The 25,133-nt window shown below is 35.3% G+C and overlaps 1 protein-coding gene across 1 annotated transcript in view; it reads left to right on the top strand.

Annotated features, from left to right (window-relative positions):
• The window catches only part of rush (pleckstrin homology and FYVE domain containing family member rush hour), a 226,074-nt gene that overhangs the window by 116,668 nt on the left and 84,273 nt on the right, over positions 1–25,133 (top strand). The window contains exon 5 of the mRNA XM_090409993.1: positions 16,891–17,016. Within this exon, the coding sequence (XP_090266119.1) occupies positions 16,891–17,016 (126 nt within the window). The remainder of the gene's footprint in view (positions 1–16,890; positions 17,017–25,133) is intronic.

The raw sequence follows: 25,133 nt of genomic DNA, 5'->3' as shown, positions 1-25,133 counted from the left end.
TTCCCCAAGACAGAGGGCAAGGCAAGTGAGGAGTGTGACAAAGAGCATGCTGATAGACTTTTTTGCCATTAAGAGGATTGTGCACTGAGAATTTGTCCTACCCAGTTAGATGGTCACTGCAGAATTCTACTGCAATGTTTTAATGTGGTTGAGAGATGACTTTCATCACAAAAACAACAATGCTCCCTCCCACAACACCTAAATAACATGAGCGTTTTTTGCAGCCAACAGCATGGCAGTCATCCCACATCCTCCTCACTAGCCGGATTTAGCCCTTTGTGACTTCTTTTTGTTTCCAAAAATGAAATTGAAGCTGAAGAGGGTGGTGGTTCAACACCGTTAAGGAGATCCAAGACGAATTGCAAGTGGTTCTTGATGTGCTTCAACAAAAAGACTTCCAGGAAGTGTTTGGAACGTGATGAAAATGGTGGGATTGCTTCATGAACTCAGAAGGAGATTACTTTGAAGGGGGATTGAGTCCAAATTTAAATTGGGTAAGTTGTAAAGATTTTATTAGCTTAGTTTGATTTCTTTTTGATTGATCATATATACGCTTTGTGTATATATGATATATTGATCCTATACACGAGAGGTTGAAGGACCTATAAGCACGTCAGTACAGTGTGTTGGGTGCAGGTGAGGATTGGGGTAGCTTATTGTCATTTTTCTTGAAAGTTGCAGGTTTTAGTTGTTTGGGAAATTTATGAAGGAGGCTCTTCCAGATGACTGAAGTGGACAGAAGAAAGAAAAAGGAAGAGGAGAAGCAGGTTTTATGCATTTGTAGTTGCACTGAAACGGGATACTAGGAAGCTGTAGCTATTGTTTTACCAGACCCAACAGATAGTGGAACAATGATGGCTGTCAGTTCAACGGAGCAGCAATCATTGAAGTACCTGTAGAATAGACCAATGCTTCCCAGCCGTTTTTACATCACAGCACACTAATCAAATTTAAATATTTGTGTGCCACACTGAAGATTCATAATATGTACCAATTCTTTAATATTTCTTAGTTTTATTTTAGAACTAGTGAGAAAGTAAAGAAAAAAAATATTAATTGTACAGATTTATTATTGCAGTTATTAAAAAAATAATCACAAAGTAAAATAATAATTAATTTGTTGAACGAAAGAATTGTGCTTGTTTCTGTAAACACAACTTTAAGTCTTGGTCTATGTTTGAAAGAGCTACATGCAATTCTTGGTCATGACCATTGACGAGAAAGATTCTTCACAGAGATAGGTTGTAGCCATTGGTAAAAGTGTTTTAATTGCTTTTTTTTCTCTAATAGACTGGAACTCTTCTTTTGGAGTCAACTAGAATTCATATAATCTTTAAACTAAACTTCAAGGGTTCAATCATTCCTCAAATCTGGGCGCTCTTCCTTTTTTTTGAAAGATCAAAGTCTGAAATATTTTCTGATAGTGATGCAAACAGATTTGAAATCCAATCAGACTTTTATGTATTGGTTTGGTCAAAATAAAAATGGAGCTTCTCCTCAAGCATGCTTAGATGTTGCACTATAAGTGCTAATAGTTCTTTGCTAGGATTAGAATTAAAATTGTACTGTTTGTCACATATCTCATGTTGCACTTCCAACTTGATTGCACTAGTGTGCTATGGCACATTGGTTGGGAAGCACAGGAATAGACAACAGACAAACTGCAGACAAAATGTTGAATCTGCAAGATAGAGGATGAAGTGTGCGTGTGTGTGTGTGAAAGAGAGAGAGAGAGAGAGAGAGAGAGAGCTTCTATGAGCTGAATTGCTCTGCTCTGGACATTAAGAATTTTTAGGGAGGTTTTAGGTGCATCATCTCAAAGATGTGAGTAGTAGTCTAAGGATGGGGAGATTAGGGATTTGTATAAAGTTAGTAGCTAGGAAGATGTAAAATAGCATCTCAAGCCGAAGAAAATGCCTAGTTTTTTGGATACTAACAAAGCTATTGATGTGATGTGCTTATTCCAGGAGAGCCTGGAGATAAATGTTTCCAAGCAGAAAGAGATCTGATTCTATCTGGTGATTTGTATATTACTGAGAGTAAGAGTAGGTGTACTGTGATCTCTTGTGAAAAAAAAAAGGTAAGTCTTTGTTTTGGTAGCATTGAAGGTGATCAGATTGTTCTCACACCATTGCAGGATGGTATGTTGATTACTTTTTAAGGTACTGTTTGTAGATGATCGATATTGAAGCTTGGTTTATCAAATGAGTGGGATTAATAGAGTACTCCAATCAGTGTGAATTAGGATTAGTGGTGATTGAGAATAGGTCATTTATGTAAGAGAATGAAAGTAGGTGATGGAACAGAACCCTGAGGCACACTTCTGCATTGGTGGTAAAGAGAGGGAGGGAGCAATCCACTATGATATGCAGTGAATGACTAGAGAGAAGCTAGCCATCCAATTACAGAGTGTAGGTATCCAATTGTAGATATACTTTGGTCTACCTACAATCCAATTGTAGGTAGACCAAAGTATGGTAGTTTTGTTTAGCCAGATGTGCTCAAAAGCTCTGGAAATGTCCAGAATGACATCACATTTCTGTGAATCTTTCCATGGTACATGTGTACTGGTGGGTGATGTAGGATAAGAGGTTTCTCATTGATCTTGTATAGTGTGATCCATACTGGTAGGCTTCTAGGTAGAGGAGAAGTTTGCTTTTGATGACTTTGCATTATTTTGAGGACATTGAGGTGATGATGATTGGTCTGTAGTTTGATAGTAGACTTCTATCTCTCTTTTTTGGAATAAGCTTGATATACGATTGCTTCTATGTATTGAGATAATTACCAGCAAAGTATAAGAGATTGTAGAGACAATACAGGACAGGTGTTAGTTATCTCTGGCACGTAATGTTTGGGTACATTGGAGTGATGCCATCAGAACGAGAAGATTTTCTTAATGTCCAAGTTATGTAGCTTTAAAAGAGGATAATGTGTTAAAACTTTTCAAATGTTACTGGAGACTGTCTCAAACTTAGAAAATGAAAAATTTTCAAAGCATATAAATTTGTCATGTTATACCTAATTTTACAGCCAATTAAGTGAGAATGTAGAGACTTTTCTGGAGGTTGCTGAACATGTTAAGATAGTTGGTAGGTGGTCTGAAGGACACTTTTCTTGGTTTTGAGGTCAAAACTTAAAGGAAAGGCTAAACAATTTGCTCAAAATTCTAGGAGACTCAGAAAGGCAACTGCTCATGCTGAATTTAAAGAAATTTTAGTTGAATTTTCTAAGAAGGAAGAATTGGTTCTTAATCTTGTGAAAAATTGTTGTATTCAGACTAATAAAGAATCTGTTTATCAGTTTTATGATAAATTGACATATTTCTTATATAGTTTTAAGACTGATGATTCTGAACTTGAGAGAAAAGTTTTCTCTTCTTTCAAGTTTTCAGAAATAGTTTGAAATCTGAAAAAGGCTGTTTACAAGCCTGGTGTTACTGGTATTGTGAAAAGCATTGGAAGTTGCTCAGCTGGAAGAATCATTAATTGAAAGTCTTAATCCTAATTCGCCAAGGTCTAATCAAATCATTGATGACATGATTAACCAGGAAACTAATAAAAGACAACTGACCAAATCAGAAAGATTTTTGAAGACTAATTTTGATACTTAACAAAAAAAGGAATTTTAATGAAGAGATTGAAAAGCTTATGAACACTCTACAAAAAAGAGATAATTGTGTTATCTATTCTTTTATCTCCTGTTAAAACAGGAGATGAAATTTTAAAGTGCATTGTGAACCTTTCAGTTACCTATATGCAGGAATGAATCTAATAAAGGATTAAAGGTTAAGGGTCATTCTTGAGGAAAAAAATTAGGTCAAAGAGAAAAATATAAGTGTTTATGATGATATTGATAGATACATTGCTTGGAAACTGCCTTACAAATTTATTTCTTTAGAATTAAGTCATTTTATATGAAGGCTCATTTTTCTAAAAACACAGGATCTGTGAATATTATTCAATAAATTAAAGATTGCAAGAAATTATATTCTTGGTTTCATCCTTTATCCAAGTGTAAGCAAACAAAGTTTGTGTGTAAAGTCACTTCAAGACTGGGCTATTGTATATAGAAGCTGATGACTTCACATCAAACATACTTCTATAATGGATTGTATTAAGTTATCCTTTGTATCACAATTTTTTTCACTATGGTCCACAAATTTTCTATTGGGTGTTAATGTCAGGAGAGTTACCTGGCCACTTATGTAATTGGATGTGATTTTTGAGGAACTTTTTTTTTTTTTTGAAGTGTTGTATGGTGCAAGATCCTGTTGGAAGATGATTTCTTTGCCTTTCTGGATCTGTGAGATCACTCTTTTCTCCAATATTTTTATGTATTGGTCAATTTTCATGATACTGTCAACAAGCACAAGTGATCCTGGACTGTCATGTGTAAAACAATTGCAGAACATCTTTATAGGTGGGCAGGAGAAGTCTTCTCAGCTGCTGATTTCTGAACATAGGGCACTGAATCTCCTTGGACAAAGAAATGACTCTCATCTGAGAATATGACCTTTCTCCACTTCTCAACAGTCCAATCTTTGTACAGTTTTGCCCACTGAAGCCTCTTTTTCTGCATAGCCTTCATCGACAGTTGTTTCTTTTTTTGGTCTGTGGGTAGTCTTCCCTGCTTTCGATGGACTCATGTCAGAAACATTAATTCCACAAGTTGCCAAGTCTCTATTTAAATCCACAGCAGACAATCTTGGATTCATTTTGGTTTTTCTTAAATAGTAAATGACCTTGAGTAAGTATAGTTTTCCTTTTTTTGTCCACATTTTCCTTTTCTGTCAGCAGAAAAACTACCTCTCTCCCTGAACTGTTTAAAATTGCATTAACAGTACCCAAACCAATACCACACACATTGGCAATTTGTCTTTGCATCATGGAAGTGTGCATAAAAAGAGTACATATATTTCTGAATGTTTTCTTGGAGATGTATCCATTTTATAGCTACACAAAATGAATAAAACACTATGAATGTCAACTTGTTTACACCATTAAAAATTCACAACACTATTATTAATAGACATCATAGAGACAGTTAAAATGCGCAGCACTCGACTAAAATAGTGAACTAAAACCGAAACCAAAGTTATTGTGAGCTGAAACAAAAACCAAACCAAAAACTTGACGAAAATTCAGCTTATTCAGATTAATTTGTCTGTTACTGTACCCTTATTAAGGACAAGGGTGCACACATAACAAGAACACAAGACTTAATTTTCTTGTTAGCAGAACCCTTAAGAAGATAACAGAATAATTTTTGAATGTTTGAGATATGAAAACTCCTGATCTTTTAAGTAACGATTACTTTTATGCCCATGCTAATATGGGCATAAAATGCTTTTGAAATTTAGAATCACAGTTCCATTATGATTGCTTAACAATAATTTCAAGGACCTATAATGGCTCGAAAATGATCGATACCTGATGACTGTACATTTTGAACCAACCAGGCTATTTTTAATTTCAGAAGGAATTTTCTGTATAAAAGATAAGAATGTAAGATCCAATTATAAAGTAGTAGATTCATCTAAAATGATTCTATGTATAACAAATCAATATCATTATCTAGTTTTAGCAGGTCATGTAAGATTTAGTAAAACCTTGCAACTTATTTATCATTGTCAGCTCACTGCTGGATGAAAGTTCCATTATTACTCCAAAACTGACTGTCCATGACTCTTCTTTCCCATGTTACTCCTGAAATCTGATGATATTATCAATCCACTGTGATTTAGGTTGGCGTTGTGGTCGGTTTTCCTCTCATCGAATCGAATTCAATCCAGTACTTCTTTTGTCTGTTGTTGATCTTCTTTGAGCAATATTCCCATCCCATTGCCACTTCAGATGCTTCACTCTTCCTATGATGTCAGAGACTTTTGTTTGATTTCTTATCCACATATTCCTTTCGTTGATACTAAGCATACTTCTTTCCATACTAAATTGTGCTGTTCTTAATTTTTGAATTTCCTTTGCATTTAGTGTCCATGTTTCACAGCCATATGTCAATATAGGAAGAATACATTGGTTAAAAACTTTTCTTTTCAGGCATAATGGTAGTTGGCTTGGGAATGTTGAATGTAATTTTCGAAATGCTTGCCACTGTTACATCCTGAATGAAGCACTTTATTAAAGAAACGATTCATTCAGAATTTAACAAGTCAGAAAATTCAGCTGAGAGAAAAAACTTGTACTCGAGCAGAAGAAATAAAGTAATAACTGTAAATGGAAATAGAATTGCCTTCTTTTAGTAGAATTGTAATACCATGTAAAGAACTTCGTGTATAATTTAGTATTATATGAATGCATCATGTATACAGTGAATGGGTAAATTAGATGTAAACAATAGTCCAAAGGTCACGGGCGGGCCTGAGGCATTTTTAATCTCAGAAAGTGACGCACATTCGTTTCCCAGAAGATGCTGTGAGAAATCTCGCGATGTACCGAAATTACCGCGGAAAAGTAGCAGAGTGCTATTGCAGCTAGTAACCAGAGTACTGGAGGGGGGGGGGGGCGAAGGGAGAATAAAAATGGTTTGCACCCCTTTTTCAAGGCTTTTTTTCTCGTCTATTTTGCTGGATGATGATTCGACTTCTCCCTGGACCGGAAGTTCCTAATGACGTTTCTTGGCGATAGTTCGATATCAGACGGTGCGCCTTTCCCTTCGATGTCAGAATTTCCACCGGTACGAAAGCGTGAGATGTCGGCATGTGCAGTCTTTGTTCCTTCGCTGAAAGTTCCAACGGAATAATATCGCAGACGTATACCAGAACCGGCAGTAGAAATGACGATGGTCCAAAACAGATCGAGAATAGATGAAGGAAAAACGCCAGGTGCAGAGCATAGCTTAATCTGATGACCATAGTGGCTCACCACATGGACGTAGGCTTATGGAAGTATCGAAAGAGAATTCAGAACTCATTTCTTGGGGCAGGGTCTGCCCCAAGAAATGGCAAAGTACAGATTTTGTTGTATAATTACCCAGTCGGAAAAAGGGAAAGATCATTGTAGCATATTAATCGAGTATGGACAGTATTTGAGAACTTTAAGTGATTATATAGCAGTGGCTGATATCCATAAGACAAATTGTTAGGAATGATTATAGACGATTGTGACTAGTTTAATATGCAAGACTAACACAGTAGGTAGAATATTGATTAGAAGAGTATAATGTGTATATTATGTGTGTTCTCAAGAGAAGGATTTATTATTCATGTGTTAGAGTATTAATCAGTTTGATTTAGCATGTCCTTGAACTAATTGAAGGTAAGATTGGTCTAATAAGTGTATATTATGTCTTTAGATTCCAATAAATATGCTTTTATCTTTTATACCTGAGATTTGCCTGTGATATGAACCAAAACTACCACTCGTTAATCTGAACCATGGCGGCGGCGGCGGGGGGGGGGGGGGGGGATTGAAAGAAAGGTATAGCATGTTGTTATAGAGGTTACGACTGCAAACCATAATTTACTTAGCCACAGTAGAGCATTAATTTATTCACCTATGTGCACCAAAGGTCTGGAAAAGTCTCCCTGAATAAGAGTCCATTCTATTCTAAGATATTGGCTGGCGCAGCATTAAAAAATAAATTTGTCAATATCTGAAGAGGAGATGGCCCCCAGAAAGAAATTAGAGGATTCGTTTCTTTCAGCAAGGAATAACTTTAACAGTCAGGTAAGCACGTGAGTAAAATTAGGAATTGGCTAGAGATATAGAATTTGCTTTCCTTATAGAATGAACACGTAAGAAGTTATACAGATGTCAGAGTCAAGGAAATTTTGTAAGTCTTGTAGTTAAAGTAGGGAGGTTAAATACATAAGGTAAATAAAACATATTAAGAATAGGAGAGAAATAATATAACACCATGCAAGTGTCGTGCATCTTTAAATTTCGTCCATGATATTTTGTTCCATTAATATCTGTTGTCCTATGTATATGTTATGATCTACTTGTTTAATTTCATCATTATTGATTTTTATTATTTCTGGTTGGACATAGCTATTGAACATAACTTGGGTATTCTTTAGATTTATCTTTAAGCCAGCTGGTTTGCTAGCAATTTGAAGTTCATGGATATGAGTCTATAATTCATATGCAGTTGCAGTAAAGGTAACTATTGTCATGACGTTGTTCTCTTGATGTTCGAATCCACCATCTTGTTAAAAGTCACTTTCATAAAATAAAAGAAAACTAATTGTAAATTGATCACTAATCTAAGGGTAGAGAAATTTCTATTATACTTCGCCACTCTATCCTTAAATAAGTCCATATGAAATAGTAGGATTAATTCAAAGTTAGTTAGCAGTCTTCTCATTCATTCAGGCCGAAGTATTTATTTTCTCTCTCTGGGATTCCTGCTAGATTCGAATTTTTGTGAACGGTGCAGTAAAAAGAATTTCAGGCAAATACGACAGTTAGGTTAACAAATAAAGCATTTAATATAGGTCATATAACACTTACATAAATTTTACTTCTAATTTTAAACAATAGAAATAAGTCAAACATTAAGTCAAGTTAATTACATTAGCACAATCTTCCAAGTCTTCACATACAACATCTTAGCTTCTGGGTTATAAAGTTTTTACACTTAAATGAATATAACAGAACATGCAATCTAATTAGTTTTCATACATTTCTCAGTCATGCTACAAGTTCAAAATATTACAGGATCTAATAGCTGAAAATATCTTTCAAACAATTCTTATCTCCAACTCTCAATCACGAAGGGTTTCCACAGTTAAAGTTAATAATACACTATGATAGACCTTACCGGAAATGGTTCCTAGAACATCAATTATGTTGTGAGCAAACTTCTGGAATTTACTTATCACACTTAAAGAAAAAAAACACATCTACAAAACTTATCCGCAGTTATACTTAAAGCACTATCAATTGCGCTTCAGAATTCTAGACATCAATTACAGGGTACTTCAACTATCCTTATTACCACTCATAAATTAACTAAAACACTGTGAGGTTCTCTTTAGGGCAAATCGGAAATAAGCTGCAATATTAGATCAGCTGGGTTTATTCAGAATTCTTCCTTGAATGTTCAGCTTTTTATTTTATCCGATTGTAGCTTTAATTTCCCTTCTATTATCGTTGCTGATTTCGCTTTCAGCTAACTATAAAATTCGTTACGTTCTTGCTCACTTATAAACTTTATCCACTTAACTCCTACCCTTAAAAACATTTTATTTACTTCTACTTTTTTAGTTTATCACCTTACTTCCTTTCACTTCCCCGTTTCCGTCCCAACTCTTTACTTTTTATATATTTTTTTTTATTCTCTCCTTAGCCCACGCTCTGTTCCACTCGCGCTCGTTTATTTCACGCGTCTCCATGACAACAGACAAACATAAACATTCTCGCCAATGTTAGACAAGGCTATACTACTACATTGAGTCATTACATACCGTTAAGCTTTATACACAAATAGGAATAATTAGAATATTTGCTTTTTAATAAATGCGTAGTTAATATTGCAAATACAAGTTTTTATAATATTGACATAACAATAAATAAAATAGCTTAATAATATTTAACACAGAATCTTATTACCATTAACACATTTCTTTGATTAAATAATTAAATATTTGATATAATTAAGGTAGTTATATGATATCAATTTATAATTTATGTTATTTACATTAAATAATATTTACAAACGTAGCCTTTGTGATGGAAATTCATGTTGGATTCTGAATCAATCAAATAACATTTATTCTATTTTCTACATAATTAGAATCCAACACTATCATCTGCAAGGTGTAAGTGGCTTAAATATCTTCCATTTATCTTCACAAACCTTTCTCTTCTCAATCAAGAAGTTTGAACATTTCTTCTAGGCATGCTGTGAATAATTTTGGAGATATTATTAAGAGAGACCTCCATGGAGTCAGAGACTCATCAAGGGAGGCTGCATACCCCCCCCCCACACACACACACCAGCTCTCATACTTATTCTTGAATTCATTCACGCTGTTTGCACTCACAACATCCAATGGCAATCCATTCCAATCACGCACTAACTCTGAGAGAAAAATCTATCCCTCATCCCCTTTTTAGAGGTCTTCATTCTCAGCTTCCAAGGATGCCCTCTCGTCCTTTCCCCACCCTCCATAAACTGAAAAATTCCATCAATTGAAATCCTATTGTATGACCTTTCAGAAGTTTGTAAGTCACAGTTATATCATCCCTCTTTCTCTTGTTAACTAGTGTCTGCGGTCTACAAATTTTCAATCTGTCTTCATAATCGGTATTCCACAATCCTGATATCATTTTTAACACTCTCCTTTGTACTCTCTCCAATATATCAGAATCACAACGGAAATTGCACAATAGTCCAAGTGAGGTCTTATCAAGGCCTTGTAAAGAGGCAAAATAACATCCTTATCTTTACATGTGAATGTTCGTTTCAGCATTGCAATTATCTTTTGACTTGCATTTGCAATCTTTGCCACATGGCCCCTGAACTTCAACTTCCTATCTACTAACACTCCAAGATCTTAGCCTGATCAGTTTCTTCTAACCTGTCCTACCAATATAATATGACATTGGACATATAATCACCGCGACCTGAATGACTTGATATTACTCGCATTGAACTGACACCCATTTTCCCATGCCTACAATTCCACCCTATTCAAATCATTCTGCAAGTACTGCATATCAGCAGTATTCCTGATTACCCTTATCTTTGCATCATCAGCAAATAGCTGTATGTCACGTGTCAAATCCTTACCAATATCATTAATGTACAGATTGAATAACAGTGGACCAAGCACTGAACCTTGTGGTACACCACAAGGTTCAGTGCTTGTTACTTGTTATGTGGGATGTGAGTCTTGCAGACTCGCATCCCCCGTATAACACTTTTTGATATCTATTAGTCAGCCATCCTCTTATCCATGCTAATATTCTATAACCCAAACCCATTTTCTCCAATTTATGCAACAGTCTGCCATGCTGTATTCTGTCAAAAGCCTTAGCAAAATCCAAAGTATCATGGTGTATCCATTCCCCTTGTCTAGTTCAACGTTAATATTGTTATACGAGGGTGGTCTGAAAAGTTCTCTGCCTAACAATGAAGAAAAGAATTTATAATTTCAAAATTATTTTTATTTTTCAACATAATCTCCTTTAAGACTAATACATTTATTCCAGTGATGCTCCATCCCATTATGCTGTCCCTGTAGTGGTTCTCAGTAAGATCTGCAAAATACCCCTCTACAGCTGTTTAACAAGAATAAAATCAGTTTTATTCTTGTTAAAACGCTCCAAGCACTGTTCAGAGATTTTCATGCGAGTGGGTTTTTGATCTGCTGTGAGAAAGCGTGGCACCCATCTTGTGCAAAGCTTTTCATTTGCAATTCTTCATGCAAAATATATCCTATATGTTCATTTGAAATGCTTATAGTCTCAGCAATTTCACACACTTTGACTTGCTAGTCATCCAATACCATATCGTGCACTTGATCAATGATTTCTTGTGTTTTGGACATCCTTCACGTGTATAATCTTCAAGGATGGTATGGCCATGTTTAAACTTGGTAGCCCATTTCTTAATTGTCAGAAATGAAGGAGAAGAGTGTCCATAAACTTTTATGAACTTGAAATGAATTTCTTTTGCCGTTAAACCTTTTACAAAGAATTTTATAACTGCTCGATACTCAATTTTACCCATGTCAAGGGATACAGACAACGCTTTTGCTTCAGACAGCTGTATAAAACAAACCACCTTGATAGAATGACTTACAATTTCACATGGATGCTTATGACAGATGTACCAACTTAGAGAAAAAAAAATCTCTTGCTGATAGTGTTGCCATCTATGGTCGAAGCCAAGAACTTTTCAGACCACTCTCATAGAATGTGAGCAAGTTGCTAAAACCTGACATTCTCTTAGTAAACCCATGTTGTTCGTTGCAAAGTAGAGATTCACTGTCAACCCATTTCTGAATGTGAAGCCTAACCAATTTTTCCATAATCTTCTCCACCACCACTCCTGAGATGCTAATTGGTCGATAGTTGGATACATCGGTCTTTGCACCATATTTGTGCAATTGAATTACCATACATTCCTGTGGAATCTTACCTGTTCTTACTTGTTCCTGAGATTAAACAGCCTGGTCAAAGGAATGGCCAATTCAGCTGAACACTCTTTTACACACGTGCTGATATCCCATCAATCCCTATTGTTGAATTCTTATTCAATTTGTGCAACAGCTCTAATACCTCATCCTCATACACCTGCATTTCTTAATCTAGTGAAGAGATAACAATGAGCTCAATGTCACGTACACCAGGTAGCTTTTAACAAAATGGGCACTCATTAACTGAACAACCTCTTCTGCATATACAGGGTGTTCGGGATAAATTTGACAGTTTCGTAAGGAAAAAGAAAATCTTCTTTGTATCTATTAAATTTAATGAATTGACAAAAAAACATTACAGGCAGAGTTAATTACAATACTATCAACAAGATTTACTCAAAATAACCACCATTAGCATCGATCACAGCTTCAATTCTGCTTCGGAACCTCGAACAAGCTGATGCTACAGTCTCCCTGGGAAGGGCCGCAAAAACTGTTTTAATTTTATCCATTAACTGGGCTTTTGTATTACTGGAAGTGCGATTGGTGTCTTTTTCAACTGCGCCCCATACAAAATAATCCATGGGGTTAAGGTCTGGGGAGTTTGGAGGCCAAACATTTGGACTGGTGAAGTCGTAGAAATTTTCAGACAACCATTTTTGACTTTTCCCAGAGGTGTGGCAAGGGGCCGAATCCTGCTGCCATACATACGGCCTACCATTGGCTACCCTTGTTATCCAGGGCTTGACTACAGTTAGCAACTCCACGAACAAAGCCCGAATTCCAATGCCAGGGTTCTTCAACACCTGTTCCTGCAGATTTGCGAGGAATTCTGCTGTACGAACGCAATCAGATCGTCTTCTAGGGATCTTTCTTCTTGCTACATCCTCGTAGTCACCATTGCAAGTCTCTAGTTCATGCCTGATTGTTTTTACTGTATTCAGGGAGCATTGGGCAGCAGTCGTAATATCCTTATTTTGATGGCGGGCACGAATCATCATGATACAAGTTATTCTCTTCCATGATTCAGGTGGGTTCCAGCTATCCATCCTTTCTGACATCTTGTATATGAATGAAGAAGGGTCCAAACTTTTAAATGAAGAGAAGTGTGTGTTAATACATGTAACTTACGGAAAAATATAATTAATTATAAATATGTCAAATTTATCCCGAACACCCTGTATAACCCTCAGGCCATCAGGATTTTGAAGAGTTATTCTTTCATATTCATCTTGCAGCATATCGATAGAATTCTTGTGGGTTGTCTTTGGCATGCAGAGCCAGTTTCTTTTCATACTCATACTTTGCTTTCCATACAACAGTTGTGACTATTCTATCCTGCTGCTTATAATGTTCATAACAGACTTCATTCATGGTATTCCTTCCACATCGTCCTTTTCTTACGAATCTCATGCTTAATATGGTTACACATCCATTTGACTCCTCCTCTATTTATTCTTCGAACTCTCAGATAACATTCTGATATCGCATCATATAATATTGTTTAAATGCTTCTCATGCACTGTCGCTATTTTTTCCATCCAGCAACTAATCAACTAATTTCATTCCACTGAACTCAGTATACTCTTCAGTTGGTCATAATTTTTTGCTTTGTAGTTCAGCATGTAACCTTTTCTGAATGGAACATTCATAAACTTAGTCACTTCCCAAGTGACTACTCCATGATCACTGTCACCAACTGGAGGCAGAATAGTTACGTCTTTAACTGAAACGCCTTCTGACACTATAATCAAATCTTAACACTCTTTGCCCTCGAGTTCCTTCTGTCACATGCTGCTTGAGGAAGTTGTTCCTTAACACTCAATAAATGCATTTTTATTCTTCTCTTGAGATCCTACTGCTACCCAATCAATATTTGGATAATTAAAGTCTCCCATTATGATTACTCTTTTCGCTCTTATCTTTTCTATTTGGTGATCCATTTCTTCATCACTAGCAACTGATCCACCAGGTCTGCAACAACACTCCACTGTGTAATGGATCTTATTAGAACCTCACACCAGAAGGCTTCAAACTCACTGCCACATGAAATATTGTTAAATAATGAACTATGATAGTACTACAATCATAGGTCTTGACTATGATTGTAGTACTCTAACTAGATTTAAGTCTTCCGATATCATTAGCAGCATGCACCCTCCTCTCTATCTTTCCTAAAATTACTGTACACTTGATACCAGCTAGTAGGGCTGATTCTGATAGCCAGTTCTCACTAATACCTACAGTGTGAGGTCGCAACAAATTGACTAACACAACAACCTCTATCATTTATTTCTGATATTATGTCACCCTGTCTTATATCTCTCTCTGTTTTTCCACATTAGAGATGTTTCCATTGAAATGAATTGCTGCTGTGGCATTGATGTATGTTGATTTGATAGTCCTGAACGTATGGCTCCTCTACTTGTTGGTTTCGTAATGCTTTAAGTATCGCACAAGTTTTTACTGAATCAAAGACTTTCTCATAATGAATAAAACCAAGATGTAATGGTAGCTGATATTCATTACTGTTTGAAAGTCTGTTGTACAACTTGAATATGGTCCATTGAACTAAAGCCACTTCGAAAGCTTGTCTGTTCTTTGGGTTGTGCTAGGTCTAGAGTTGTACAAAGCCTCTGAGCCAAGACTTTTGTAAACACATAAACCACTGATAGTAGACTGTTGGGTCAGTAGTTTGTCAAGTTTTCTACTTAATCTTTTTTTAATGTATCAGAATTAGGGTGGCCTTTTTCCATGTTCTTGGTACATAATTTTTCTTCAGACATAAGGTAAATAGTTTTGCTGGGATTTTGTAGATCATTTCTCCAGCTGCTTTTAGAAGTTCAGCTATAACTATATCCTCATCTGCAGCTTTTCCATTTTGCAAGCTTTGGATGCTCTACATAACTTCTGGTAGAATCTGTGATATTTCAGCTATTTCATAGTTTTCTTCTTCTTCACTTAATTTGTCATCCTGATATAAAACAGTAAAATTCTTGAATTCTTTTTGCTATAGGTTATCTATCTTTGGTTATGATCCCATCTTGTAGTTTGACTGCAACCATCTGTTTATTGTTGTTCATCAATTGCTGTTTGGCTTTTTTGAGACTACAGTTGTTTTCAATTGTTTGTTATATGCATTTGCAATTGAATTTTCTTATTTCTTCCGTGATATGTTTTCTGATCATTTTGCACTATTCAGTGTATTCAATTTTATTATGTAGGTTATTTGATTGTTTCATTTCGTTTCATTTCTTCATAAGCTGTTTTGTTTCTTCAGAAATGTTGTTTCGTTTGTGTTCTGTGGTACCAGCTATTTCAAGTGAGCATTGTAAAAGGTTTTGGGTAATAATGTCGTTACTTACTGATAGATCAGTGTTGTAATCTATAATAATATTTTTAAATCTATCATTTAGTTCATGTTAGAATATATCTTTTTTATTATTGAGTTTGTGTATATCTATGTTTTGCTTTGATCTTTGTAACATCTTTCTTTTTGGCAGTTTATTTGAATCTTTTTGCATACCATACAATAGTCACTTCCAATGTTGAATGTGTTTATAACAGAACAGTCTTGAAAGATTTTTTCTTATCGCTGAGGATAAAGTTAATTTCACTAGTTTTTCCATTTGGACGTTTCCATGTCCACTTCTTTTGTATTTTTTTCTTGAAAAAAAGAATTCATGATGTATAAGTTTTCTTTTTCTGCAAATTCCACAGTAAAAAATTGCAAAAAATCGCCATGTATTAAATAACATTATTTTTTGGCTAGGACTTCATAACGATGTCAAACAGTTTGTTCACTGTTGCTATTCCTCTCAGCCAAGAAATCCTTTTCAAGGAAAGTTCCTTTATAAACAATGCAAATGTGATTATTATTAGACACCTCCAGGGAGTTCAAAGACTCATTGAGTGAGGGCACCTACTCTACAACTCTATCTCTGCTACTCAATCCACCAAATGACTGCAACTACACCAGCGGCATCTACCGCTGACCACCACTAGTATTTCCAAAGACAATGACAAACATCCATGCCCACGCCAGGATTCAAACCTGCAGCCTTTTGGCTGGCGAGCGATACACTAACCATTCATTCAGCCTGGCTGGCCAATAATTTTTATAAAGCTTTTTTAGACTCTTTTCTTCAATATTATTTTTATATTGTATTTCATTTCATCTCATCTCATCTTCTTTTTATCCTCCTTTACCTTGCAGTGTCGAGGGGTTATTTTCAATCATCGGACCTCAACCGTTCTCAGGATAAGGTGGTCAGCCCTATGACCCGGTGTATCCTATGTTTGTAGTGTCGAATTGTCAAGGCCAGTTTGCAGGATGAAAAACCCCAGATAAACTGGGAATAAAAATCCTACTGTCCATGCCCAAGACCGGCTAACTTGGCTATGGCTGAGGAAGATCCTTAAGCTCCCCATGTCGGCGACAGGAATCGAACGTAAGGCATTCCTTCCCCAGGCATATAGTTGCGAAGGGCAAAGCCACTAGGCTAACCGCGCAGACAAACGGCATTCATTTGTCCACGCAATGAAACAAGTTGTCATTCGTAATGACAACTTGTTTCATTTCGCAGTTTTGTATCATGCAGAGCTTTGAAGATTACCAGAAACTACATCTTTTTTTTTAGCTAAAGTTATAAAAAAAACATATCCTGAAGGCAAACTTTCAGCAAAAAAACTTTTTTGCTGAAAGTTTGCTTTATTTACTTTTTATTTACCTTATGTTTGTTATTTTTGGAAAATAACTTTTTTTTTTTTTTTTTGCTATATAGTATTTAAGAATGGTTGGTTAGTTCGTACACGTACGAAGTCCTTTGCAGTTTATGCTGCAACTTCTACAGAAAAATCTGAATGGATGGCACATATCAATAAATGCATTGAGGATCTATTGAAGAAAAGTAAGTTTTTTGTTACTTTTTTGCAAAAGCTTTTAGTACTAATCCCAGAGTTATTGATTTAATACTCTACCAAAGCAGTCAACTTTTTGATATAGAAAATCATGGAACATACTAATTAAAACAAACTACTACGGATTCTTTGCAAAGTCCCACATTACCAGTACTGTTTTAAAGTTGGCTATAACAAGTCTTCTAATATAACTATTCCTTTTACCTCCGTTGAATCTCTATAATGATAGTTGACTATAACTTTTGTGTGTATGCATGCACGATGTAGATGTTTGATATTATGTTCATGTAAATTCAAGTTAATGTATGAAGAAAATTTTAACAACTTCATTCCACTATGAGTGGAATGAAGTTATTCAAAGTTATTCAAAGATGTTTGATATTATGTTCATGTAAATTCAAGTTAATGTATGAAGAAAATTTTAACAACTTCATTCCACTATGAGTGGAATGAAGTTGTTAAAATATTCTTGATGCATTGCACTCAGTTGGATTTGATAAATTTCTTTCATTTCTAGTTCAAAAATTGACTTTTCTAATAGGTTCTTTATGGGGAGAGAAAATGACCAAAAAATCTGACATGCTCAAGTATCAGAACACACGATTTATAGACAAAAAAAGTAATGGTGGTGGGCAGTAAATGGCATTGGTGTAGAGGGAGAGCACCTAATCCTACCATATTCAAAAATATTCAAACTGACACATCCTCTCCCCCTCTCCAGATCAGAGACTACATCAAAGCTATCACTATTCCATATATCCAAGACACATAAAAACTAACAAGCCTTTATCCAAGCGTATGCAAACAAGTTTGTATTGCTAATCGTTCCTCGCCCATTCTGTTTAAGTGACCATATCACCTGAGATTAGCTCTGCTAACGCATTCCTGGATGCTGACAATGTCAAGTTCTTTCCTAATATACTTGTTTTTATTATGATATTGCCATTGATGCCATCTGTTCATGCCTCTCATCTTTCTCAGGACTCTCATATCTGCAGTCTCTAGTCTTTAGTCAAGTGTTTTACTTCTGACCCAGCTCTCAGATCCATAAGATAAAACTGGTTTGAACACTGTCTTGTATACAGCTAATTTAGTGTTCCGACTAATTTCTCTCTTATTCCATATGAATTTATTCAATTGACTTCCTACAATACCAGTTTGTTGATTCTGTTGTCTATTTCGATATTTAATTTACCATCTTCACTAAAAATCACGCCTAATTAGCTGAAATGTTTAACTTGTTCTACAGGTTCTCCGTTCAAAACACAGTTGACATTTTCAACAATTCTACCTATTTTCATTGTCTTTTATTGCTGACCTTCATACCATATCTATTACAACAGTTATTCAAATTAGTCAGGGAATCTTGCAAACTTGTAGCAGATTTATTTAGAAATATAACTTCGTCCGCATAAACAAAGAGCTGACATTGACATCTCCAATTCTGATATCATGTTTAATACCACTTTCCTTCATAATGTGATCCATATAGATAAAGAATAACAGGGATAATGTACATCCTTGTCTCACACCAGATTTAACATTAAACCATCTTCCTGTACTTCCTTCAATTCTAACTGCTGACTTGCAACTCAAATAAAGACAAAGTATTGCTTGATATAATGACCCATTGACACCATATAACTGTAGCGTATTGAATAGCTTCTCTCTCGGCACCTTGTCATATGCCTTTTTCAGATCGACAAAACTTAAAAACAGATCTTTGTTATATTCCCATGCTTTCTCGACTATTTGTCGTAAAGTGAAGATCTGATCCTGACAGCCTCTATTTGACCTGAATCCAGCTTGTTCTTCACCAAGCCTTTCTTCCACAATTCTTCTGAACCGTTTCTCAAGTATACTGGCATAAATCTTCCCTGGAACACTCAGTAGTGAAATACCTCTGTAATTCTCACATTCAGTTTTGTTTCCCTTTTTATATATGGGTACTATTAGAGCTCTACTCCAATCATCAGGAATTCGTCCCTCTGTCCAGGCCTTCTGAACTATGCAGTGCAGCCACTGTACGACTTTTATACCACCATAGAGCATCATATCCCTAATCACCCAATTCATTATAAAAATTATGGAAATAACTGCCATGTTAAAGTAAAACTCCAGTTTAATATAAATCAAAATAATCACTTAATGTTTTGGCTTTTGCATTATTCATCATCTGGGATATACACACACACACATATATATATATATATATATACACACACAAAGAAACAAGCTACACTATACAATCTACATGATATGCTAAAGTTACATTAATTTGGTCAACCATTAAAACTACTTCCTTGACCTTTGGTGGAAAAGAAATCCTTACTACATCACTGCTAGAATCCTGTTATTATTATTATCTATTTGGTTACAAAAATTAAGCTCTAATTAATTAACTAATCTCAACATGCTCTCACATAATTACTCATAAGCGCACATAAATTAGAACAAAACAGTATGGATGGTGTGCCCAATAAGAGCTGAAATATTGGGTTTGCTAAAATCAGGGTATGCTGGAAAACTTGAACTTAGGTGGGCTGAATGTGTGCCATCCAAATTCTTGGGATTTTTATGCCATCATTATTATTAAGATTAGGAAGGTTGATGAGAATTTCACAGTCTTCTTGAAATTTGCATTCATACCAGGTTTTTGTATGGTGTAAAGAACAAGTACTTTTCCAATCGGTTTAGTGTAGGGTGTTAAGCGCATGATCTGAGAAGCTTGCTCGACTAAAATTGTTAAAGTTAATGTGTCATTTATGTTCTTTTTTATGGATAGGAATTGTACATCCGGTTTCACCAATATGAGGTAAGTGCCAGGTGCAGTGGATGTGATATACTCTATGGTGAGCCACTCTGGAGGAAAGGATCCTTAGAGGAGTTGAATGTGTTTTTTAACTTCATAGGTGGTGTAAAAGTAGCATTAAGGTTATAATGGATAGAATTCTTTTTATTTTTTCTGATAACACTTTAATGTATACGATAAGTATGGTTTTACTGTTATTACCTATATTATATGTATTTTTTGATGAAGTTTTATGAAGAATTGATAGTATTTTTGCTATATCCATTGTTTATAAATATATTGGTGAGAATTTGCAATTTTTGTTTGAGAGATTGTCATTAGAGTAAATTGTTATAGCTCTGCTCTGTTTTTCAGGTTGTTAATGACTCCACAATTTTGTATAGGATTGGTGATAAGAGTTGGCATGTATATATTGGCCAGTACGTGTATGCTTGTGGCAGAGAGTGAAGGATAGACTGCCTGAGGGAAGACATGTGACCACTGTATACAGGAAAGGAAGCGAGTTCTGATTTTCAATTTCATTAGTAAAATGTATGTGCTCATGTTGTTTGTTTAGATGGCTGAGGAAGGTGTTTAATGTTTGGCAGCCATGTGGTCTAATGAAAACATCATTAAGGTATCTCAGCCAAACTCTAGGTTTTAAAGTAAAGGAATCTAGAGCATATTGCTCAAAAGCTTCCATATGAGGTGCAGAGACAGCAATCTTATTTCTATCTGCATCAAGCTGAAAAAGAAAATGAATTATACCAAAGCGCTTCAAATCTATGCTTGTATAGAGAAAGCAATAATTAGGGAATAAATTCCAAACAGCCTGCAAAAATCCAGCAATGACCCAAAATCAAGTTTTAAATTTACAATCTGAACTCTCTAGTTATATGAATCAGAATATTTTGAATGTGGTTGAAAGAAATCACTGATAATTCAGCTAAACGAACGTATTCTGGAAAATTATAAAGAAAAACTTAAGGCTAAATTTCATGTGTTAAAACAATGGTGAAATTTGAATTCCAGTCAGGATATCTGCTCTGCGTCATCTTACTCTAGCAATGAACAACAAACAAGTGAGATGAGGAGTGACCAACGATTTGCAAGCAGTGACCATATTGATCAACCTATCTAGCCACATCCTAAATAATGGTAAACTTTCACTACTTAGTAAAGGCTTAAACTTCGCAGTAGCACCTAGAACTGTTAAACTGGACATTATATACCACATAGAAAGATGCATTAAGTTTCTTCCGAATAATATAGCTGATAAAATTTGTTTAAAAACCAGCAATGTTTTGAATAAAAAGAAAGCTATATATAGCAATCTTACCAAAACAGAACTAGCAGCAGTCAAGGCTTTAAAAGCTAATCAGGATATGATTGTAACAAGATCGGGCAAAGGTAATGTCATGGTCATCCTAAACAGATCAATTTACATATATCAAATGAATCAGTTAGTCTGATAACAGCACTTATTGACTTGTGAACTATAATCCGATTAATAGCATTAAGAAAAAAAAAACTGTTAAATTGCTTAAGTCTGGTGCTGCTTTGCCAACGGACACTTAAAAAGCTCGTACATCCCATTATGCCTGCTCTCCCAGAATATATGGTGTTCTCAAGAGGTATACAAACATAATGTTCTGCTTTGACTAATAGTTGAAGGTACAGGCAGCCCTAATTATCTCCTATCTAAGAAATTAGCATCAACACTCAAGGAGTTGATAGATCATTACTCTCCTATATAAAGAACACGATGCTTCATAAACAAAATTAAAACATGACAATCGTCAAAGATGATTTATTCAGTTTTTGACCTTTCTACCCTTTTCACAAATGTCACAGTGATGCATTTCTTCTCTTATAGAAAAAATATTGCCCATGTACTGCGTTCCAGTACATGGGTTTATTCAGTTTATTACTAAGATGATTTATTTAGTTTTTGACCTTTCTACCCTTTTTACAAATGTCACAGTGATGCATTTCTTCTCTTATAGAAAAAATATTGCCCATGTACTGCGTTCCAGTTACTTCATGTGGCAAAATAATTTTTACCTACAAAAAGGAGGTTTGGCCACAGGGTCACCACTATTTCCCCCCCCCCTCCCCCCATTGCTAACTTTTATGTGGAAGCTTTTGAGCAACATGCTCTAGATTCCTTTACTTTAAAACCTACAGTTTGGTTTAGATACATTGACGATGTTTTCATTATCTGGCCACACGGCCACCAAACATTAAATACCTTCCTCAGCCACCTGAACAAACAATATGAATACACATATTTTACTACTGAATTGAAAATGAGAACTCGCTTCCTCTCCTGGATACATTTGGTCATATGTTTTCCCTCAGGAAATCTATTGGCCAATATATACATGCTAACTTTTATCACCTACACAAAAACTTCGGATCATTAACACCCTCAAAAACAGAGCTATAACAATTTGCTCTAACGAACAAGAACTTAAACAAAAATGGCAAATTCTTAGCAATACATTTATAAATAATTGCTAAAAAAAAATACTATCAATAAAGTTCTTCATAAAACTTCATCAAAAAATATATATAAGATAGATTATAGTAAAACAATAGCTATTCCACACATTAAAGGGTTATCAGAAATAATAAACATAATTCTATACCATTATAATCTTAATGCTACTTTTAAACCACCTATAAAATTAAAAAACATATTGAACTCCTCTAAGGATTCTCTCTCCCGATTGGCTCACCCTGGAGTTGGCTCACATCCATTGCACATGTAACTTTTGATATAACTGGACGTACAATTCCTATCCATAAACAAAACACAAACAACATATTAAATTTAACAACTTGGGTGAATCAGCGTCTCAGATCACGCCCTTGACACCTTACACCAAATTGATTGGAAAAGTACATGTTCTTTACATCATACAAAAATCTGGTATGAATGCAGATTTAAAGAGGCCTGGTGAAATTTTGATCAACCATCCTAATCTTAACAATAATGGTGGCATAAAATTCCCCAAAATTATGATGACACATATTCAGCCCACTTAAGTACAAGTTTTCCAGCAAAACCTTGACTTTAGGTCTGTAAGCAATAATTTCAGCTCTTATTGGCCATCATTCCATACTGTTTTGTTCTATTTTATGTGTACTTGTATGACTAATTATGTGAAATCATGTTGCTCTCTAGCAACATGTGAAAGCATGTTGCTGGAGAGCAACATGTGAAAGTTACTATCATTATAAATCATTATAAACCTGTTATTATCATTATCTATTTCTATAACCAAATAGATAATGATAATAACAGGAGGAAGGTTTTTTCCTTCCATCAGAGGTCAGGGCAGTAGTTTTAATGGTTGACCAAATTAATGTAACTATACCATGTAGTTTGTAGTGTAGCTTGTTTCTTTGTATATGTATGTGTACTCCAGTTGATAACCTTAATGTGAAGGTTGACTTCAACGTGGTAGTTATTTCGATAATTTTTATAATGAATGCTGATCACAATGTAACCATGAAGGAAACTATTCACCCAATGTTGGATTTTATATTTAACCAACTTTTCCAATACTTTACCCACTGCTCCTGAAATATTAATTGGTCTATAATATGACACTTCTGCCTGCCTTGGAATCACCTTTAGGTAATGGGACTATCTTACTTTTTCCATTCTTCTCTTTCTTACTCTTTCCTTGGGACCTGTCAGAGCTGAGACTTAGATTAAACAACTGCATCAGAGACAATGCCAATTCTCTTGCACATTCACATTTTACATGTGCTAGCATGCCATCCTGTTCCACTGCTGTATTGATATTGATTTTTTTTGGTATGCTGAACACCTGTTCATTAACCTCAATTATGCGTGTATCACATCAAATGCAAAATCATCCACCTAGATGATACACATTTGAAAAATTATTACTCGGCAAATCATGCTCGTCTTTTGCCTCTGCCACCTTCCTACCATCCTCATCATATTCTTGGTATATACCAGGAGTGGCCAGAGTTTTGGCAGCAAGAGCCATAGTTACCTACCAGAAATCGTTAAGAGCCACGAATTTACTTTTTGGAACATTTTTAAGGGCAACATCAAAAGCTTCCTTAATATCAACACCACGAGTACTATCTTTTAATGCTACTACTACTACTACTCCTTGGCATTACAGTCCATTTAGGACCTGGGCCTGTCTCAGGATAGCCTTCCATTCTTCACGATTCTGTGCCTTGCTCCTCCAGTTCTTTACTCTCATTTTCTTTAAATCATCCTCCACATCGTCAAGCCATCTCCTTTTTGGTCGTCCTCTGGGCCTAGATCCACCTGGTCCAAACATGAAGACCTTTTTTATGGCTCTATCATCCCCCATTCGCTGAACATGTCCTAGCCATCTCAGTCTTCTCACCTTTCTTTCAGTAATAATATCCACTTCATTGAATTTCTCCATTATTTCTTTGTTATTCCTCACTCTCCAAAGTCCATTTTCATTAATTGGGCCAAAGATCTTTCTTAATACCTTTCTTTCCCAAATTTGTAATCGGTTTTGATCTCTCTGAATCATTGTCCATGTTTCGCAGCCGTACAAAAGCACAAGTTTGAGGATTACTTTATATAGCTGGATTTTACTTTTTATTGAAATCAAATTAGATTTTAATAATGGCTGAATTCTATAATAAGTTCTATTTGCAACAGCTATTCTATAGGTAATTTCAACTGACATATCATTACTTTCTGTTATTACTGAACCCAAATATTTGAACTGCTGGACTCCAAAGATTTCTTCATCTACTGTGAAACTTTGGCTGTTTCCCAATTTTTGTTTATCTCTGGCAACAATTAAGTATTTTGTTTTAGTTTCGTTTGTTTGTAGTCCCATTTTCCTTACCTCCTCTCTCATTTGTCTATAACCTTCTCGAAGGCTTCTCTCAGTCCTTGCAATACAGTCCACATCATCCGCAAAAGCGAAAAGCTGTAGATTTCTATTCATAATAGTTCCGCCTCTGTTTATAATTACATTTCGTATTACCCTTTCAAGGCATAGGTTGAAAAGCATTGTTGATAGTTGATCTCCTTGTCGTAATTCTTTGGTAATCCTGAACTCAGGTGTGAGTTTGCCCTGTATTTGCACTCTACCCATGGTATTTCTGAGTGTCATTTTAACTAATCTTATCAGTTTAGGTGGAATTTAGAATTCCTTCATGACTTTAAATAGCTTATCTCTATTGATGTTATCATAGGCTTGTTTAAAGTCCACAAACAAATGGTGCAGATTGGTATTGAACTCGTAGCATTTCTCCATTATTGTTCGTACTGTAAAG

This window comes from Typopeltis vanoorti, chromosome 20 (genome assembly GCF_054136105.1).
Source record: "Typopeltis vanoorti isolate ZY-2024b chromosome 20, IOZ_Tvanoo_1.0, whole genome shotgun sequence".
Classification (NCBI taxonomy): domain Eukaryota; kingdom Metazoa; phylum Arthropoda; class Arachnida; order Uropygi; family Thelyphonidae; genus Typopeltis; species Typopeltis vanoorti.
The sequence above is the reverse complement of the archived record's forward strand: the minus strand, read 5'-3'. Positions and strand labels throughout refer to the sequence as shown.